Source organism: Emiliania huxleyi (assembly GCF_000372725.1).
Source record: "Emiliania huxleyi CCMP1516 unplaced genomic scaffold EMIHUscaffold_4, whole genome shotgun sequence".
Lineage (NCBI taxonomy): Eukaryota > Haptophyta > Isochrysidales > Noelaerhabdaceae > Emiliania > Emiliania huxleyi.
In genome coordinates, this window is record NW_005198966.1 from 1,379,746 (window position 1) to 1,399,158 (window position 19,413).

The 19,413-nt window shown below is 64.4% G+C and overlaps 6 protein-coding genes across 6 annotated transcripts; 3 read left to right on the forward strand and 3 right to left on the reverse strand.

The window, feature by feature from the left end:
* Positions 1–205: 205 nt before the first annotated feature.
* On the forward strand, positions 206–1,108 carry EMIHUDRAFT_196428 (hypothetical protein; the record flags this gene model as incomplete). The annotated part of the gene is made up of 1 exon (XM_005770642.1): positions 206–1,108. The coding sequence occupies one exon, from the start codon at positions 206–208 to the stop codon at positions 1,106–1,108; it is 903 nt and encodes a 300-aa protein (XP_005770699.1).
* A 232-nt stretch (positions 1,109–1,340) lies between these two features.
* On the reverse strand, positions 1,341–3,574 carry EMIHUDRAFT_461390 (hypothetical protein; the record flags this gene model as incomplete). Its single annotated transcript, XM_005770643.1, has 2 exons — positions 1,341–1,440; positions 2,728–3,574. The coding sequence occupies one exon, from the start codon at positions 3,572–3,574 to the stop codon at positions 2,861–2,863; it is 714 nt and encodes a 237-aa protein (XP_005770700.1). The 3' UTR covers positions 1,341–1,440; positions 2,728–2,860.
* Positions 3,575–4,482: 908 nt separating this feature from the next.
* Positions 4,483–6,906, forward strand: EMIHUDRAFT_349942 (hypothetical protein). The gene is given in 3 exon segments (XM_005770886.1): positions 4,483–4,970; positions 4,987–5,517; positions 6,865–6,906. 1 exon segment carries the CDS (start codon positions 4,514–4,516, stop codon positions 4,940–4,942), a length of 429 nt encoding a protein of 142 aa, XP_005770943.1. The 5' UTR covers positions 4,483–4,513; the 3' UTR covers positions 4,943–4,970; positions 4,987–5,517; positions 6,865–6,906.
* Positions 6,907–7,393: 487 nt separating this feature from the next.
* Positions 7,394–8,745, forward strand: EMIHUDRAFT_432347 (hypothetical protein). Its single transcript, XM_005770644.1, has 2 exons — positions 7,394–8,179; positions 8,248–8,745. The coding sequence occupies exons 1-2, from the start codon at positions 7,405–7,407 to the stop codon at positions 8,361–8,363; spliced, it is 891 nt and encodes a 296-aa protein (XP_005770701.1). The 5' UTR covers positions 7,394–7,404; the 3' UTR covers positions 8,364–8,745.
* EMIHUDRAFT_461392 (hypothetical protein) lies at positions 8,720–10,825 on the reverse strand (the record flags this gene model as incomplete). Its single annotated transcript, XM_005770645.1, has 2 exons — positions 8,720–8,785; positions 9,654–10,825. The coding sequence occupies one exon, from the start codon at positions 10,823–10,825 to the stop codon at positions 9,752–9,754; it is 1,074 nt and encodes a 357-aa protein (XP_005770702.1). The 3' UTR covers positions 8,720–8,785; positions 9,654–9,751.
* Positions 10,826–15,526: 4,701 nt separating this feature from the next.
* On the reverse strand, positions 15,527–16,659 carry EMIHUDRAFT_432350 (hypothetical protein). Its single transcript, XM_005770646.1, has one exon. It carries the CDS (start codon positions 16,539–16,541, stop codon positions 15,762–15,764), a length of 780 nt encoding a protein of 259 aa, XP_005770703.1. The 5' UTR covers positions 16,542–16,659; the 3' UTR covers positions 15,527–15,761.
* Between the last annotated feature and the right edge of the window lie 2,754 nt (positions 16,660–19,413).

A 19,413-nucleotide genomic window follows, 5' to 3' on the forward strand; every position in this document is an offset into this window, starting at 1 on the left:
ATGGGAGGACGGCACGCCGCCACCACACAGGGATTTTAAGGAGAGGAGTGCCAAGCCGCGAGTTCGGGGACATTTTTTTCTTTTTTCACCCCAATTTTTTTTTCGCTTGACACTTCGCGGCCTTTCGACCAAGCCAGGACCGAACATCCCTGCTGGCGCCGGGCACTTCCCCACCGTGTACCTCCTCGTGTCCGGTCGGCAGGGCATGATCACCTTTCTCCCCTGCACAGACTTTGAGGAGATCGCTCGGATCCTCGACGACAAGCGCCTCGGCGGCCAGCGCACCGAGGCCTGGGCGATACTCAAGTGGCTGCGGGCGCCGGAGCAGTACCCAAAGCTAGTCAGAGCGGGGTATTGCTCCATGTGGAAGGGGTTTGAGCCGGCGCTCGTCTGCTACGTCAACGCGATGCTCCGAGAGTGGGCCCGTAGGGGCTTCCGCAACGACCTCCTCGCTCCAGGGGATGCTTCTCTTGGGCTCGACGAACCTGCCTCGCCTCCTCCGATGCCGCCGTGGCTCGGCGAGGAGGCGCTCCACTCGTGCCACCGCAGTGCGCTGATGGCGAAGCTGCCAACGCACTACTCACAGTACGGCTGGCCCGAGACCGGCGAGGACCACGACGGCTCCTACCTCTGGCCCGATCGCCGCGACGACGGGTGGGTGCTGCGGTGGCCGGTGGCGGCGAAGCGGCCCGCCATCCGGCTCTTGCGCGCCGACGTGCCTCCGCCTCCCTCCGCCGCCGCTGAGCCGGCCCTCGCCTGCCGCAAGCGATCCCGATGCGAGGACGGTCCGGGGCGTTCGGCCCTTCAGGCCGAATGGACCAGGCTGACAAAGGAGGAGCTGCCCAAGCTCGCAAAGGGGCGGCGCTGGCCGATCTGCCTCGACCATTGCTTTCAGCGGGTCGCGCTCGACGCGGCGTTCGGCGGGTGCTGGTACGACCACCTCGACCGCAAGCGAGGCGCCGCGATCCGGCAGATTGCAGACGCCGACCTGGCGCGCGCCGTCCAGGCAGCGCGGCGGATGCGCGACGAGGGCGCCGCGGCGGTGGATGAGATGAACGCGGAGAGCCTGCGCTGGAGGGGCAAGGCTGGCCCAAAGCGCAAGCGGTGAGGGGACGGGGAGGAGCGCTGACGCTAGGCGTAGTCGAAGATGAGCGCGGACATTGCTCTTGAGCCTTGAGGCGGCACTTAGGAGGTCGGCACTTGTTCTTGAGCACTAAGAAGGTGGATGTGGATGCGGCTAGCCATGCTTCACCACTCTGCTCTTCTACGTGTATGGAGCACCGTGTTGTTATCTCCGATCCGCCGAGTGGATTTTTCGGCCTTTGGCTATGGGAGAATCTCGCTCTGCTCTCTACGATTCGCGACCGAAAACACCCGCCATTCAAGCCCAACTCGACACATGCCCCCTACTGGCCAACAAGGAGCAACCGCCTCCACTCCCCGCTAGTGAGACACGCACGGGTGTCGGTGGTAGCGAGTGAGCCGCGCGCGCGCGCAGCGCGGCGCGGCTCGGTGGGAGTCGTGATTTGTCGCACAAGGGATTCGATCAACGCCCGTCGGAACACTCACAAACATCGAAAGTGTTATCGTGGGTGGCGTAATTGACGTATAAGTCGTGCTGGCGCGCTAATGGCGCGTTTGATATTGGGATGGTGTGAACTCGCCTGGCTGGCGCCATGGCTCGTCCATCATCGAGAGGTCTGCCCCTCGCTCGCTAGGTGTCACTCTACCCCCCCCGGCTCGGCGCGCCGTTCAGCTAGCAGTCTCGTGACGCGACGTCGCGGCGAGCCTCAATCTGTTGGCATGCCTGTGAGGGGCACAGAGAGTCAATCCCATCAATAGTCCGCCGCGCGCGGTCGCCGTTGGTGGCGCGTATGACGCCGAGGGCGGCGCGTATGGCGCCGTTGGTGGCGCGTATGACGCCGAGGGGCGAGGGCGGCGATGACGCCGTTGGTGGCGATGACGCCGTTGGTGGCGATCACGCCGTCGGTGGCGATCACGCCCGGCAGCGCCGTTGCTGCAGCTGTTGTTGTTGCTCTCCGGGGCCGATGGAATGTTCGTCGTTGGCGGCTAGGACTCCCGCTTGAATCACTTCTGCCATTTGCTATGACAGATGAATGGGGTGATTCACGAGGGGCTGCGCTCTCCCCCCCCCGCTGAGGCGCCAATTCCGGTCGGCCCTTTTTTGCGGGACGATTTTTTTTGCTGACAGTGGGTTCGTATGCCACCGTTTTGGGTTGCTGCAGCGATGACAATTGCTGTCAATGCCAGTACCAACCCACCATCTCTGCTGTGCAAGTTGAGCGGTGCAATTCCAGTTGGATACGGCAGATCTCGGCAGAGGTACGCCGTTGCGTGTTGGGCTCATAAATTTTGTTGGGCTGGCCTCGAGGCCAGCAGCCGCTGCCATAGAGCATAGTGAGACACGCACGGGTGTCGGTGGTAGCGAGTGAGCCGCGCGCGCGCGCAGCGCGGCGCGGCTCGGTGGGAGTCGTGATTTGTCGCACAAGCGACAAGGGATTCGATCAAGCGATCAACGCCCCCGTCGGAACACGTGTACTCACAAACATCGAAAGTGTTTTAGAGTATCGTGGGTGGCGTAATTGACGTATAAGTCGTGCTGGCGCGCTAATGGCGCGTTTGATATTGGGATGGTGTAACTCGCCTGGCTGGCGCCATGGCTCGTCCATCATCGAGAGGTCTGCCCCTCGCTAGGTGTCACTCTACCCGCCTCGGCCTGCGCCAGGGGAGGTTCCACACATACACACGCTAGACTAGCTTCTGCACAAGCCGCGGGGTGCCGCTTGACTGGCTCTCTCATCGGTGGCGGTGCCTGGCGCCATTGCCGCCCCAGCCGAGCCTAGCTCGCGATCGGCGGCGTGGTGGCGCGCGCCGTCAGCGCCACGAGCATCTGCACCAGCCACGCGGGTGCCTCGACGCCGACCGGGAGGGGCGGCGGGGAGGCCTCGCCTCCGTCCCTCTCCTCGACGTCGTCAGAGACGGCGGCGGCGGCGGCGAGGGGCGCGGCCGCTCGCACGGCGCCCTTGTCCGCCGCCTCGTTCTGCTCCGCGCGCACTATCAGCGCGACAAACGAGGCGGGGCCGGCGGCGCCAGCAGACGCCTTGCGGGAGAAGCGCCAGCCGAGGTGCTTGGGAGCGCCGGTGCCCTCGCCGGTGCACACCACAAAGTGCGACCAGGCGTAGTCTGTGAACCATGAGTCTGCCGCCTCGGCGGCCGGAGCGGGCACCTCGGTGATCCCGCTCGGGTCAATCTCGGACACTAGCGCTAGGTCAAAGGGCAGCTCGCGCTTGCTGAGCCGGGCGGGCTGGCGGAAGGTGAAGACGGGAACACTCGCCCCTCCGTGCTTGCGCGTTCGCACGCGCACAAAGGTGTCGGCCTGGCGCGAGAGCGCCGCGGCCTCAAGGAGAAGCGTGGACGGCGGCAGCGCCTGCGCCGGACAGCAACCGGCGGCGGGCTGCGCGTCGTGCGGGTTGCCCTCGGCTAGGAGGGCGTCCAATGCGGAGGTGGAGGGATAAAGGAGGGCGAGAATCAGGGGGAGGCGTGGGTCGGGCATTTCGGTACGGTGTCGGCGCCGAATTCTATGACCAGCGAGGTAGAATTCTTAAGATACAAGCCTCTCTCACAGCACACTGGCACGACAAGGGCGCAGACTGGCGCGGACTGGCACACACACAGCGAGGTAGAAAAGAATTCGAACTCCGGTCGCGCAAGTGGCCGCGTTCAAGCGGCATTTTGCTCGCGTCGGCGCCGCCGAGCGCTGCACAGCACATTCACTGAACACCAACGACAGGTGTGCGACTACGCGCTCGTCTTTCTCGTCTACGAGGAGAAGAACGACGGCGAAGCGCCGTACTCGGTCTCCTTCACCGCGACGCAGAACGGCCGTCATCGTCCAGGCGGCCGATGCGGCGGCCGATGCGGCGGCCGATGCGGCGGCCGATGCGGCGGCGGGGCGCAGAGCACGCGTGCTCTGCGCGAGTGCGAGCGCGGGATCGCTCAGGATCAGCAGCACGGCGGCCGCGAGCCGGAGAGGCCCGACAGCCGACATACCAGCTGAAGTAAGGGGGCGTTGTTGTTCGCCTTTGGCGCGCGCAGTGTGGACGCGCGCCGCCCAGCGCCGGACGTGCCGGAGCCGGTCCGGCGCGCGCGCGGGCGGCCAGCGCCTGTAAACAGACAGCTGCCGCCCGCACGTTCAAAGCTAGACTGTCTTTGAATTGATGACCGCGCAAGATAAAAGGGTGGCTAAGGGCTCTGCCCGCAAGGCGCCCGCGTCGCAGACGCGGTACCATTGACAAATCTGCGATATACCCCCACACGAGCAAATAGCAAAATCCGAATACCGTGCACAAACTGCGTGATGTCGGCCGGGCAAGCCATCAGCTGGTGCCAAGACATTCGTAAAATTGAAGCCAAGAACGTCCGTATTTAGATCTATCGAGACGCCCGTGGTCCGCGAGCCAGACTAAGACGCCCCCGGCTCACCATTCCTGCGATGAAGGGCACGCACCGGACCTGGTATCGCTCAGACTATCGGCCGCCTCCGCGCCCCGCCCGGCCCGCCCTTCCGCTCGCCGCCATTCCGCCGGCCGCCCTCGCCGCCATTCCCGGCCGCAACTCTCGCGCGCAGACGCGGGGGCCTTGGGGGGTCGGGTTCAAGGGGCGTAGGCGGCGGCGCAAGTGCTGGCGGCCGACGAGCGCGGCCTACAGCCGGCGCGCCTACAGCTTGCGCCACGCCGCCACCCCGTCCCTCGCCTCCCCCTTCAACCTCATCCCGTACGGCAGCAATCTCCCTTCGGACGGAGGGGAGCCGGCCGACTGCGACAACCTGGGGTGGCTCGACCTGTGGGGCACGATGCTAGGCGAAGACCTCGCCGCCCCCCCGCGGGCGGCCGACGAGGCGGAGCCCGAAGCGGCCTTCTGAAAAGGGAGCGCGCAGAGACGACCCTCTCCTGAGACGACCCTCTCCTCCCCCCCCTTCTTCCGGGCCTTCGTCTCGGGGCCCTCGATCCGGACCCTTTCTTCCGGGCTCGCGCCCCCGCCCCCGCCAGCCCCACGCGCGGTGGCATCAGGGCGCGCGCTACCCGTCACAGGCTTCACGGAGGCCTCCTTCGGCCAGAAGCCAGTCGGCGGGTGCCGCGCCTTGCGGGCGTGAGCGTCTCCCCCCTCTGCGCCCTTCTACGCGAGGGGAGGAGGTGAGCAGAGCGCTCGCGCCCTGCCCGCTGCCCGCGTGCCGCCTCGCCTCCCAAGTGCGGTGCGCTTCCCGGTGGGCTGACCCACCTCCGTTGCTTTTGCAGCCTGGCACGCGCCAGCCAGAGCGTGGAGCCCGCCGGCTGGCTTCTGCCTCGCCAAACGGGACGACGCCGCGCCACCCGCCCGCCCGCCGCCAACCAGCAGCTTTGGGACGCCTCGAAGCCAGGGCACGGTGGCCTCCCGGCCAGCGCGCCGCGCCGCGGTAGAGTGCTTGCCTTTTGCCAGTCTTGCGCAGCGGCTATAGCCTTATAACCCCTAAACGGCTACCGAAACGGGGGGTGCCCGGAAGGGCGATATCACGGCGGCCTAAATGTGCCTCCGTGCGCTCGCCACATACCCCCTGCTGCCCGAGGGCCGTGTTAGCACTTTATTGGATACATACAGAGGCGGTGGGAAGCCACCACATTCCCTTCAAATTTTCCGCCACAGAGCTCCGGAGCGCGCTCTGCACGAGCTCCTGGGACGCGGTTTCGTCTTTCGATCCCAGACGGTCGTCGCACGTCGGCGCCCCAGTGAGGTCCGCCGTCATAGCTGTAGCACGCTACTAGACACACTGCCTCCAAGTTGAGCGGTGGAAAATTGTGACCACCCCGAAGCCACGCACCGAAGCGCCGGCGTCCCTCTGGCATTCTGCCACCGACAGCAACACGCCTTTGATCACCGGCTGCTTGCGCTCCGCATACTCTCCAGAAGCTGTTGGTTGTGTGGCTGGTTCTACTTCTATCAGCCTTCTTCTTGCACAATGTTGCCGTTGAGCTACGAGGCTGCAACCCGTCGTCATTTGAGTTTGCTGCCAGCCACACACAGCGCGTTCCTGCACGACGAATGTGGTTGGACAGGTGTGAACAACACCTCGTGGGGGCGGCACCGCAGGCGTCCATTGAGGGGTCCAGGTGATAGCCCTGGGCGGGCAATCCATGCGCCTAGTTGGACTTCAGATCGCCCGATCGCGTCCCGGTGAACTGACGTCGGATTTGTGACGCCGCCGCACCGCGCCGCGGCCGGGGGCCCTCCGGAGGCTGAGGATGGCCGTGGCGGACCGAGACGAGCTCTGGGAGGTAAAGTGTCAGTGTATATATTGTAGAGGCTGACCATGTGCACAATATCTCTCACTCTAGCTAAGCCTGGGGAGGCTATTCTGGGCGTCCACACGGCTTGCACCGGTGACCCTCGCGACAAAGCGAGCGCGTCCGGCAGAGCGACTGAAGAATCGAAGACAGAGTCACAAATCCCGCTTGTTGTGCATGTTTTGAGGTCGGACAGTGCTGATGTCTTCTCCACGCAGCAGCCGACGCCACCAGGCCTCGGTAGCTGAGCAGCAGGAGCCTCCTCGCTGCTGGCAGAGTTGCGCCTCTGTTTGCCGCCGCTAAGAGATCGCTGTTGCGGGAATCCAGGGAATCTAAAGGAATCTAGAATCTGTGGGTCCGAGATTCGATCTGGGACCTGAGCCGCTCGGGACCAGCTGCACATGATCCGGGGCCACTGCCATGTCGCAGACGACTGCTGGCTCGGCCGTCGCTCCGACCAGCCGTCCTGCCAAGGAATAAAATAACATGAGTTCCTTTACATATGTAAAGGAACGCCGTTTAGGGGTTAAGGGCATGAGATTTCTTTTAACAAAATAAATAAAACGGCTACCTCAGGTACAGGGTTGCACCCCAAAAAATTTTTGCGCTGGCGTCTGCCGCGCGCGCGCCCGCGCCCCGCCCCTTTTGCGCAGCAACACCTTAAACTTCATGGCCCTCCAAATTCGGGTCGGAGCGTAGCGGAGTGGGACCCGAGTTTGAAAAAGGCGACGGACGCTTGCGTCCTAGCCTCCAACAACGCCTCCCCGGCGCAGAGGGGCCCCCGGAGGGATGCTCAACCGCCCCACGCCACGCCGCTTGCGGCGGTCCTAAAAAAAGAAAGAAAGAAAACAGACAACCCAAGGGAGGGATGGGAGGACGGCACGCCGCCACCACACAGGGATTTTAAGGAGAGGTGTGTGGTGCGCTATCCGTCGCCCACCCTAGGGAGTCTGCCTCTTCCTATGCGGCGGTCCTATTCCCAGCTCGCGCGGCCGCGTCTTATTTTTTCTTCCGTAATCAAGCCGGGGAATCGAGGGAAGCTTCTCTGGGTTTGGCTGGGAAGGCCATGCTTAGCCTCGGCCCCCTCGCGAGCCCGGCGCTGGTCGCGGGCCCGACCGCGAGCGGCGCGAGCCCGGCGACGGTCGCGGGCCCGACGGCGGCCGCGCCTCGCGCGCTGCGGCGCGCGTCGCCGGTGATGCAGATGGCCTTCAACGATCTGTACGACCCCTACTACAACCCGTACCAGCCGATTGCGACCGACACGCTGGGCACCTACCGCGACCCATACTACCCGGGGCCATTCTACGGCCCGCCTGGCGCGTACGGCTGGGGAGGCTACTACGGTGGCTACGGGCCCTGGGTCGGCTACGGCATTGGGCCCTGGAACGGCGACGGCTACCGAGGCGTCCCTCGCACGCGGGCAGAGGCGCGGATGGAGGCACGCGCTTACGGGAAGGCCGCGCAGCTTGCGTACGCGCCCGGGGCGCAAGAGTACGGCGCGAGCCCGGCGCAGCAGGCGGAGATGGCCAAGCAGCGGGCCGAGGCGGCGCAGGCGCAGGCGAGCCAGGCGCAGGCAGAGGCGGAGGCGGCGGTCGAGGCGGCGCGGGTGGAGGAGGAGCAGGCAAAGGTGCGCGAGGAGGAGGCGGCGCGGTTGCAGCAGGCGGCCGCGGAGGCGAGGGAACGCGCCGAGGCCTCCGCGCGCATGGCGGCCGAGGATGCCTCCAAGGCGTTCGAGGCGGAGACGGCCGCCGCGACGATGCCGGGGACGATGCCGGGGCAGTACTACGGGAACGCCGCCTACGGGAACACCGCCTACGGGAACGCCGCCGCCCCCTACGGCGGCGCCGCCGCCGCCGGCTGTGGATAGACGAGCTGAATCGGCACGGTTCACGCGCCGTGGTGTGAACAGGCGCTCCCCCCGCTAGCAACCGCGCGCAGGGCGGCCGCCGCGACCGGCCGCGCTACCTCGAGGACTCGGTCGGGCAGGGAGGGCAGAGCCTCGGGGACTCCAACATGCAGCTCTGAGGGCGGTCGTGCCGCCGCTGCTTGAGGGCTGGCCGCGCCGCCGCCCATTCCATTCTCTTCGACCCGTCCGATGTGTCGTCGATTTGCTCTACGACCGGTCCGGTTTGGTCGGCGTCGAGGCACTCGCGAGGAAGGGGTCGGGGCCGACGCGAGGGGAGACGCGGCCAGCGCGCGGGGGCTGAGGGCACGACCCGGCAGCGTTCCTCGGAGGCTGACGGGTTGTGTCCGAGAGCGGATCGGGTCTCTGACTGAAGGACCGCGTCGCGCGCAGGACTTTTCGCGTTTCATTTCACGCTGTGTGTGCTCTCTTTTAGCTACGTGTTAATGTACCTATGTGCGTGTTGACTTGTTGTCGTCATGGTGTCAAAAAGTTTAGGACGAATAAGGTGCGCCGATGCGCGGGCGAGCGAGATCGCATGGGCCGGCATGGCGCCGGGGTGGCGCTCTGGCTACACTGCGTCGTACTGGCAGCTCGCTCTGGCGCACATGGGGCAAGGTGGTCGAGATAGTTGAGGGCAGTTATGACGACGATGACAAGTGGGTCCCCGGACTCGGCGACGACGCGAGGCTCTGGGGCTGTGGCGGTGGCGCTGATCGCTTCTTCGCTCAGTGCTCGATGGCGCCGGGCGCCAACGGCTTCATCAACCCGGATCACATGCGCCCACTGACTGGTTCGGAGAAGCCTTCAACGTGGACTTCGCTTGGCATTCGCATGACCCCTGAGTGGGAATCGATGATCCTGCGTAACCCACGAGGCTACTGCACTTCGGTCAACCTCGCGTCATCTGCCAACGGCACGGGCACGTACCGCGCCGAGCTGTGGCGTGGCGGCCAGCTCGTGCACACCTTCATGATCGGCATCTTTCCCCACCCGGGCTCGCAGTCGTGGGGCGATGTCGAGGATCGCGAGCAGCAGCACGCCAAGTTCCTGCGCGACCTTGCCTTTCGTACGCCGTCGCAGACGCACGTGATCCGCATCAACGCCGACGATTTCGACTGAGCTGACCCTCGGCTGTGATCGAGCTGTGCCTGCCAACAGCAAGGCGCCAAGGGACGACGTGTCGCCTTGCTGGGTACTTGGCTGGGCGCACGCTTCACGAGCCGTCTGTTGGGAGAGGGAACACTGGAGAGGAGAGGGAGGCCGGCACACGTCACGATAGCACACGTGACACGCGCTCTTTTTTTTCTTGGACACAAACACATGCGACAATCCGATCGCGACACTGAGATATAGGTCGGCTAACTATTGGCTGACTATCAAATATGTTGTGCCGCATCCGCACATGCCCGATGCCCGTCGGCGAGCGAGCACTTGCGACTTGGAGTGCGAGAGAGGCTCCAGGCTGAGACCTGAGTCCTGAGAGAGAGCGGGGGTCCACGACTAAAATTCACACCGCCGCTCCTCGAAGCCGGCCCGCCCTCCCCTTGCCGAGGCCTTTGGGCGGCTCGCCGATGTAGGCCTGGCACGCGCCGCGCAGCCCGAGGCAGTTCCCCCAGCTGGAATTTGCGCCCGCCTGCACCCGCACGTACCCTCCCTCGCCAAAGCCCGGCCCCCAGCTGTTCTTGAGCTTCCAGAAGGGCAGCCACGGCTCGACGGAAGTGTCGACGCCGAAGCCGACCAGCAGGACGGCGTGGTCCACGCGGGTGTGGTTGCAGCCCGCGCCGGAGATGACGCCGCCTCGGTACCCCTGCAAGGAGGCGTCGATGGAGACCGAGAGCGGGCCGTGCTGCAGCCACGCGAGCATCTGCGCCTCGTCGGCGTGCACGAGGCAGCTGGCGCCGCTGATGTGGGCCGCGCTCAGTGCCGGGTCGGCGGCCGTCGCGTTGCAGGGCGAGCGGCAGCCTCGGATGGTCGGGTCGGAGTGGTTGGCCAGCGGGTAGACGGCGCTCGGCGCGAGGCCTATAGCAGGGCGTGCAGCAGATAGTCGGGAGTGGAACAAAGCAGCATGATTGCTCTCCGGTTTTTTCGGCGCAAGGCCCTTGTGCACGCTCGAGACCCAGCCCATGCCATACGGGCCGGTGTACGACGCGCAATCGATCATCTCTTGCTCGGAGAGCTTCACTAGCCCGTGGCCGCGCAGGAACCACTGCGCCTCGATGTCGGCCGTCGCTGAGAACTGGGCGCACGTGCCACACCGGCCCTGCGAGATGGGCGGGTTCACGGCGCCGCGGCTCACCCAATCAATCGGCCCCGCCTCTCGAATGGAAGCCTCGTCGAACGGCAGCCGCCGCTCGGTGCCCGCCGTGTCGATCGGCCCGCCGCGCAGGCCGGAGAGCTCGCTAGCCGTCCAGTCGGCGGTCCAGTCCAGCTCAAAGCGTGCGTGTGGATTCGCTTGGCTGGATGTTTCGACGGCGAGCTTCGCGCGCTCCCAAATCCCCAGCCGTGAGGCCTCCTCCGCAACGGTCGCGTAGGAGCGGCCGTGCGCGAGCTTCCAGTCGGCGAAGGTGGGCGGCGTTGTCATGGAGCGAGCGAGCGAGAGCAGCGGCTACACAACAGATTTTTTTTGCATGCCTTCGATGTGATCTGTGATCTGCTGAGGGAGGGTGTAGAGATGTAGAGTGTAGAGCGCTGTAGAGCTGTAGAGCTGGAGAGCGCTGTAGAGCTGTAGAGCTCTACATCCGCCGCGTGACGAGGCGCGTGCGTTGTAGAGCGATGTAGAGGCGCAACAAAACAAAACTTGCTAAAAATCTCTCTCTTTCTCTAGAGGCGCTCTACAACGTGAAATCTCTACAGCAAACTCTACATGATAAGCGGAGGCACGGTCGCTCTCCGACATTAGGCGCGTTGCACTTGTGCCAGTGCTGCCCTGGCCTTCTGTCTGCCCGCCCAATGGGTGGCAGGTGCCTCTGCTGCTATGGCATGCCTCACGGCTGCGACTGGCCGGCGCCTCGGCGCGTCAGCTCGGCTCGGCGTAGCGATAGTGGCCAGCGCAACTCGCCTGGACTCAACGCTCAGCCAGGAGCTTCCGCACGCGCTGGCGCGAGGCATGGCGCATGCAGCGCGTCTGAATGCTCGCCTCTCGCCTCGCGCAAATGCGACCGTCCTCGCAGCCGACAGTCCACCGCCTGCTAAAGAAGCACTGCGACGAATGCGGCACCGGCGACGCATGGCAGGCTGGTCATGACGCAGTTATAGGGTGTTGTGTGCCGTCAGAGGGACTCTCTGTGTGTCAGTGATAGTCAGGGCCGTCCATCAGAGCTCCAGTAAGCTCGGAGACACCCCATTAGTGCGACTCGACCTCTTTGAGTCACTGCCTTCCCGGCGGTTTGGCTGTAGAGCCTCTACAACAAACTCTACAGCAAAATCGCGCTCTACATCGCTCTACAACGCAGGCGCCTCGTCACGCGGCGGATGTAGAGCTCTACAGCTCTACAGCGCTCCAGAGCGCTCTACATCTCTACAGCTCTACAGCAGCGCTCTACACTCTACATCCTCTACACCCTCCCTCAGGTGATCTGTAAGGGTCCGCCCGCAGGCGCATTTTGTATACCGAGGCGGTGCCCGGTGCCGAACCTGTCGGACCTTAAGACTCACAGCATTGTAGATCCCTGGGCGAGGGTGATGGCGCGTCCCCGTCGGGTCAGGGCTGAGGGCGGGGGAGACCAACCCGATCTCTCCGGCGTCCCGGGAGCGTGATTGACACCTCCCCCTGCGCCAACAGCCCCATAGAGGTAGGCCGCTCGTCTAGCCAATCAGCCTTAAGCGAGCGGCCTGGCCGTTGGAATGGCCGAGTTTGGTGGACTTGCGTCCTCGCATCGATCGTGGTTACAAGTAAGTAGCGTTATGAACAGAACACCCACCATGAACCACGTTCATCGGGAAGGGGGAGGTCTGTGACCTGCCTATTCGCCCGGCATGCGAGGGCATGCCCTTGGGGGGTCGACGGGCCCCCGGGGGCGACGGGGGTGCTCTCCGGCCGCGGCGGCCGAAAACGGGGGTCTCCAGTACGGTCCAGTAATGAAGTGATGCACTTGATGCAAGGGTGCCATTGTGCTCTACTACAAAAGTTGTGTGAGATGCCCAAGTCTCAGACACTGAATCCTAAGCGGAGCTGAGTTCTGACGGTGTGAACACGAGCAACCGGAGTGACGACCGGGACCGGGCCGCACGCCGGGAGTGCCCCGACTAGCAGTGGCGGGCGCGGACGAGCGAATGAGAGGTCGTTATCTGTGGAAGATGTGTTATTAGAGACTAGGATTGCCTATCTCTCACTGAAAGGGACCTCTCATTCGCTCGTCCGCACCCGTCACCGCTCACGGAGTGCTCCGCGTGCCGCACCGGCCGCCGCCGGCCGCCGGCCGCTCACGGTAACGGAACAGTCTTACTACTCCGCAACGTTGAGCTCGATCGTACTGAATAGTGCTCCTGAAAGCCCTCTCTCTGGGCTCTGCAACACAGTAGCAGCTCACGACTAGCAGCTGCTGTGGCTGTATTTGTAGCCATTTTTAGGCTTCTCAACTGGTCCCAAACTAGTAGCAACACCTCATGAAAATCAGTCAAAAGCCCCAAAAGATCGGCGCCTGCGGCGGGCTTCCTGGGGCTGCGCCCCAGACCCCCTTGACTGGGAGGACCCCCCCAAGAGCACCCCCGTCGCCCCCGGGGCCCGTCGATCCCCCAGGGGGCATGCGCGGCCTTTCGGAGCCCCCTTCCTCTGTCGGCTTAGTACGGTTGGTCAGCGCGTCTCCGTCTGAAATCATCTCTAGGCTTCCGTGGCGGGCCCTCCTTCCGCTGGCGCTCCCGCTTTCTCTTCGCTTTCGTCATCTGCTCCTCGGACCCTAGCTCGGACCTCGCCCTCGTGATGCTGTTGGTTCGCCCCCTGCCCCTCTCCCTGACTCATCGAATCGCTACGTTCATTCTCAAAATCGCCCCCGCTTCCTCGGCGGCTGGGACGCCTCGTCCTCTGGCTGTTCCTCGTCTACGTCCATCACTGTAAACTCGTCGTCTGTCTGCAGTGGCTGCCGCGCTTCGTTTGGATGCTTGGATGGCCCGTTTCGGGTGGTTGCTCGCTCGGTCCTGCTCCTGGCTCTGTTGTGCGGTCGGGCATGTCATGAAACACATGCGGCGGACACACGCATATGGCTAGTTCCATTTCACTCTGACACGCTAATCTTGAAAACGTCCAACGGAGCTCCGTGTTGCTCCCAGCGCCCTCCCCCGCGCTTCCTGCGGCCCTAGCCGATGGTACTAGCATGGGAGGTCATCTGGCTACCGCGAGAGCGACCCAACTCGTCGACATCGTCCGATGATGGTGCCTCAAAGTCAGCCTTCGGAGGCTATCGTGGGGTCGAGCCGGCAGTAGCCGTGACATGTGGTTCCACCACCCCTCGTAGTCTTTGCCTCTGACCGCCACCGTTCCCAGGCTGCCTAATGGGATGGAAAGGAAGGCTCGGCGAGCGTATAGAAGCGTGCTCGACCTCGTCGTGGCAACCTGCACGGCATCGCTGGCAGGCGCGATGAGCGTCGTGCCACCTGACCCGAGACGGGTCGCAGGCGTCGTACCGAGCGCGTCGAGACCGTGTCCTGATGTGATCTGCACGGGTGAGTCACGTCGGCGTCAAAGGAGCGACGTGCGACCTGTCAGAGCTTGATCTCCGATCTCAGCGGCGGCGAGTCGTCTCCGGCGCGCGACAAAGGTACATCCCCAGGACGCGCAGAGGCAGCTGCGACCCAGCGGAGTGGACGGTAACGCACCGCGCCACCTGCTGTGCGTTACCGTCCACTCGGCGGGGTCGCAGCTGCCTCTGGAAGGCACCGAGATGTACCTTTTTCGCGCAATGGTCAAAATCAAGGTTTTGTAACGCGGGCTGTGCCACAGTGAAATGGAACTAGCCTATGGCATATCGCTCTCGGGCCCACAAAAAGAAAACTTTCAAAAAAAGAATCACAAACTCTCATCTAGTGGACAGCCAATCGGCTTGAATGGGCTCCAGCGTGGTGGGCGCTCGGCCGGAGGCCGCATGGCTGCACGTAGCTGGCGGTCGGCTCGGGTACAGCGAGTAAGTCAGCGTTGCGCCGAGTCCCGCACCCTCGAGGTGCGCCAGTTGCCGCCAGATGGTGGCGATGTGCTTTCTCGCGCCGCGCGCGCTCTTCTTGAGCGACAGGTAGGTCGACGACGCCTCCCACAGCCGAGCGCGCGATAGGCTGACGACGTGGTCGAGGCACTGCGGGCGGTGGTTGCACGATGGGACGCAGGGGGAGAAAGCGGACATGCGGAGGAGGTGGCCGCCCACGTCGCGTGGCGCGATGAAGAGATAATCCTGGTCGACGGCGACCAGCCCGGGGCGAAGCAGGCTGTCAAGGGAGGGCGAGCACTCCCACCTCAGGTCTGGCCGGCTCTGGAGGATGTACTCGTACCGCCTGGCCGTGCGGCGCTCCTCGGCTTCGATGCCTTTCATGCAGCCCGCCCACCTCACGATCAGCGCGGCACGCGGCACATTCTCGTAGGCGACCGAGCACGGGACGGCGGACGATGTCTTTGCCGACTTGTTTGTGCGGACGCGCAGGTGTGTGGGCAGCAGCTCCCGGTCGGGTTGCAGCAACCACGAGCGCAGCCTGCCGCTGCCGTTGAGGAGGGTCCGCAGCCTCGCCACGCGAGACGTCTCGACAGGAAACCACCCGTCGCAGTCTCGCGAGCCCGCTGGTGCGAGCGCGGGTGCATGCATCTGCCCTGGGCGCGGCATGACGGCGTGAAGCAGCCCGCCGCGAGGAGCGCGCCAGACGAACTCGGCGCGCGTGCCATTGATCGTCATGCAGCGGGAGTATTCGGCCGAGGCGTGGACAAAGATGTCTGGCTGCAAGACGTCAAGCACCACCGCCTTGAAGTGAGCGGCGACCTGATCGTCGTGCAGGAGGGCACGCATCTGCCCGGCCAAGCACATCGCGGAGCGCGGCGGCATGTGGTGCCCGGTGCGAGGTGGAGAATGAATGAGGAACGCGCGAGCGCTGGAAGTAAGAAAAAGCGCACCCGCGGGAGAGATCCCCTGTGCCCTGTGCCCAGCCCTCTCCGCGCCGCGATGCGCGCCCCCCCCTCCCCTTTTGCAAAATGCAGTTCACTACGCGCTACGGGTACTATGTTCGTAAGAGCTACATAACTGAAAATCCTGGGGGACGTGTCTGTCCCGCTCGACCAGCCCTAGCGCCTAGGAATAGCTTGGCATGTCCGTTTTATTTATTTGTAGTTGCCCAAGTGCTCCTCAGGCTAATGTGTAATGACCGCACTCCAAAGTGCCTCAAGTGGCAAGTGCGGGCTGCGGCGGCGGGCGGGACCACACCACTGCGCACACTGCTAGGCACACTGGCGCTGGCACGGACACGTGTGCACCACGGAGCTTCTCAAAAAACGACAACAAGTTGGGCACGCCTCCCTGCCTCCCTAGAGCTATGAGCTCTCTCTAGAGTCATCGCAGCTCCTTGTTGCGGGCGCGCCGCCTCCTCAGCGCGGCTGCGGCCGGCGCGACGACGACCGCAGACGCCGCGGCCGGCGTCGCACACAGGTCGGCGAGGGCGGAGCAGGCCGCGCCGCAGGCGGCGCGGAGGACGAGGGCGGCCGCGAGCAGGGCGGCCCACCGCACGGCTTGCCTCGCCCACGCGCGAAGGCAGAGGAGGTAGGAGCGATGCAGCGTCCGCCTCCGCAGAGCCGCGAGCTGCACGTCCTCGCCGTCGTACCGGATGCACTCGAGCCCGGGCACCGCGAGCGAGCGCAGGATCGCCTTTGCCAGACTCGTGTGCGAGGCGGCGGCAAAGGTGCTCGTCGAGTCCTCCTCCTCCGCCGCGTCCTCGACGATCAGCTCAAAGCCGGGGTGCTGCGGCGCGTACTCGGTCGCGTCGTACACTCCGAATGTGCCCGCCAGGCCGCCCGCCGCCTCGCCGTCAATCTTTAGGAGGAGGCGACCCGACCGCCGCTGCGCGAGGAGCTTCCAAGAGCGAGCGAACTCGAAGTAGGCCTGCTTTGGCGAGAGGCCGTCATTTTCCCGCGGTGGCTGCCCGTGAAAGAGGAGCCGCAGGATGCGCGAGTGGTGGCGCCAGAGCAACGCCGTCCACACCTGCTCCTCGTTTGCGGCGGCGCGGAGCGCGGCGCAGGCGCGCGATGCAGCGAGCAGCGAGACCGCGTCGGCAAAGCTCAGCGCGTGGACGAGGAGCTCAGGAGTGAGGGAGCGGAGCGGGGATGGGTGCTCCATATGTTTGTTCTGGCGAACTGCTTCACGCGACTGGAGGGGTTGCACTGGACTGTACGTCGATGCGATGCGATGCTACTTCACTTCGACACCGTGCGCCGATGCCTCTCTCTGGCTGTCGGGGAGCGAAGTAAAAAGTAATTCCAGTGGCGGCCAATGACTGCACTCCAAGTGGGCGAGCTGCTCGAGATGCTCGAGAGCTTGCCGCGAGGGGCGGTCGAGGCCTCCGTTCGGCTGATGCGCGGTTACAACCGCACGGGCGAGTGGCCAGAGCCCATCCTCACCAGCCCTGCCCCGCAGCGCGGCCGCTCGCCAAGCCCCGTCGATGAGTGGTCAGATGGATAGTGCCCGAGAGCGAGGGGTCCGGGGGGGAGCACAAACATGTATATACATAGGACGCCCAGCCTTGCCCTCGTGCCGCCGAGTGCATATCCTATGCGAGAGAGATCCCCTGTGTGCCCTGTGCCCAGCCCTCTCCGCGCGGCGATGCGCCCTCCCCCCTCGCTTTTGCAAAATCCTGCAAAGGTGGGGACGTGTCTGTCCTCGACCCAGCCCTAGCTTGGGATGTCCGTTGTATTTATTTATTTATTGCACTCCAAGTGCTCCAAGGGCCGCAGGGCGCGGAGGGCTTGTTGGCGAGCCAAAATAATGATGTCCGAGGCGCTGCGCTAGGCTCAGAGCGAGTTCGCGCTGCGCTAGGCTCAGACGGCGAGTTCGCGCTGGCCGCTGCGCTAGGCTCACACAGACGGAGACGGCGAGTGGGAGTGCGCTGCGATCGATAGCGAGGGAGGGCGAGAGACGATCGAGTGGTCCCGTACCATGCGGAATCGACCCTATCCAGTGCTTTAGTGCTCAAGAAAGAAAAGGACAGACCCAGACAGCTGTGACCTGCGCGGAGTGGGGGCCCTGCGGCTTGCACGCGCCGCGGGCCGATTGCGGGCAGGAGGAGGGGGAGATGGCCATGCCCCCTCCTTTGGTGATGTCCCTTGGGGTGTGGACGGATGTCGGCGCTGTGAACCCAGGGCCTCCAGGGCTCGCACCTCAACCTCTCACAGGCCAGCGCACAGCACCATAGGAGGTATTTTCTTCTCAATAACAAGGCTGTGAACAGCGCCGGGACCGACCCGTCCGGCGGCCCTGGGGGGGATGCCTCTGTGCGCGCGACCTTTGACACCCGGCCGCCGCTCAGCTCGCGTCCCACGATTTCCATCGCGCCTCTTCACGACCAGTACGCTGTGGAATCGTTTGCTCCCAGAACTATTAAAGAAAACAAAATACGCGAAACCCCCACCCCCCCCATTCTCCGACGTAGCCAGCCCTCTTGTGGCTTCGACGCACACGCTACTTCAGCCACAGAGTCCTGGACATGTCTATCAGAACTTCCTTGGGGGGGTGGGAGTCGCTAAACATATTCCCCGGGGCGGTCACCGCTGCCGCCCCCGGGGCGGTCGCCGCTGCGCCGCCCCACAGGGCGATTTCGGCAAGTTTCATTATGAGTCGCCAGTTCGAACTATGAGTTGTCGATTCGACTCTCGGGGCCGCAGTCGTTGCTGCCCCCGTCCCCCCCTCGGGTTCGTCAAGCGCCCGCCGTTCAAGTTTCGGGCGCTCATGCCTAAGTGAGGGTGTGAACGGGACTATGCCCCTCCCTGAGAACGAGCAGCACACCCCCTCAGTGACTAGCCGATGCGCATTACATCCTAGTCGCTGGACCTAACACGGCTCGTCCCTATCCTGTTGGGCTAGTGCGGCCTCCCTGATCCATCTGGCTCTTCGTTCGGTTTGGTCTACATTCCATCTTCCGCGCGGGCACGACTGGTTATAGCACTTTGGTTTGCGCCAAACGGATGGCCAATTCCCCTTCTTTCTGTTTATTATTTCCTGTCGCGCTTCATCGTCACTCCCTTCCCTGGGGTCATCTGACTGATCTCTCTCTCTCTCTCTCTCGACTCTCCTCTTCTGATCTGACTGATCCTTCCTGTTTCTCCCTCCCTCCCACCCCTCCCTCCCGCTCCCTTCCTCTCTCGACTCCTCCTCGCTCGCATTCCGCCGCCCCCAGCACAGGTATGAGCTCGTCAAATCTGGGAGAGAGAGAGGGGATACAAACCGACCAGGGAAACGAGGCGGCGACAGCAGCGAGCAGTTGCCTCATCCAAAAGGTTCCGCCCCTGACGCGATTCACCCGATAACGTCACCGTCAGGGGCAAAATGCTGCCAGAAGGGGTACAACGACCCTCGGCTCCTGCCAGCCTCGCTCCCTGCCCACCCCGCTGACCCCGGGCCCGCGGAACGTAGGCCTCGATCATCTTTTGGACCCACGAGCCGCACCTGCGCAAGGTGGCGCCCGTCGTTCTGAAGATCCCGATAAACTTGGCGATCCCTGCTTCGGTCGTTCTGGAGCTTGGCCCGCCTCCAGAGACGGTGCGGCCGCCGCGCTGCTCGCCCTGCTTGCTACCACGCGCTCAGCGCCGTCGCGCCCCACCGCCCCAGGTGCGACCCGGCTTCGAGCTGTCAGACGAGTTCCAACCCGAGATCTGGCAGCCAGCCCCGCTCGTTGACCAATGCCTCCTCCTTTAGCACCTGGCAGCAGTTCCCCTCACCCCGCGATGGCGCCCGCAGGTTCAAGCCCACGAGCTCATACACGTTCAGTGTTGCTCCCGCCCCCGTCATCTCCCACCGCGCCCAGCGGCTCTGGGAGAGACTCAAGACCATCCGTCTCGCTGACGGCCGCATGGTAATGCTCTCCAAGGCCACACCTCCCAGCTGACCACCACCCCCGACCCACCGGTGTGCTCGCCCGTGCACAGCTGCTGCCAGCTCGTGTCTTCGACCTCAATACCGCGTGAGCCTATTAGCCCGACAATATAGGGCCAACGCA

Excerpts from the sequence above, each read along its gene's own strand:
- EMIHUDRAFT_432350 (XM_005770646.1), bottom strand. The coding sequence starts at position 16,541 with ATGGAGCACCCATCCCCGCTCCGCTCCCTCACTCCTGAGCTCCTCGTC.
- EMIHUDRAFT_432347 (XM_005770644.1), top strand. The coding sequence starts at position 7,405 with ATGCTTAGCCTCGGCCCCCTCGCGAGCCCGGCGCTGGTCGCGGGCCCG. Across the intron at positions 8,180-8,247 it reads CGCCGCCGCCCCCTACGGCG|GCGCTCCCCCCGCTAGCAAC; the intron begins GCGCCGCCGCCG and ends TGGTGTGAACAG.
- EMIHUDRAFT_349942 (XM_005770886.1), top strand. The coding sequence starts at position 4,514 with ATGAAGGGCACGCACCGGACCTGGTATCGCTCAGACTATCGGCCGCCT.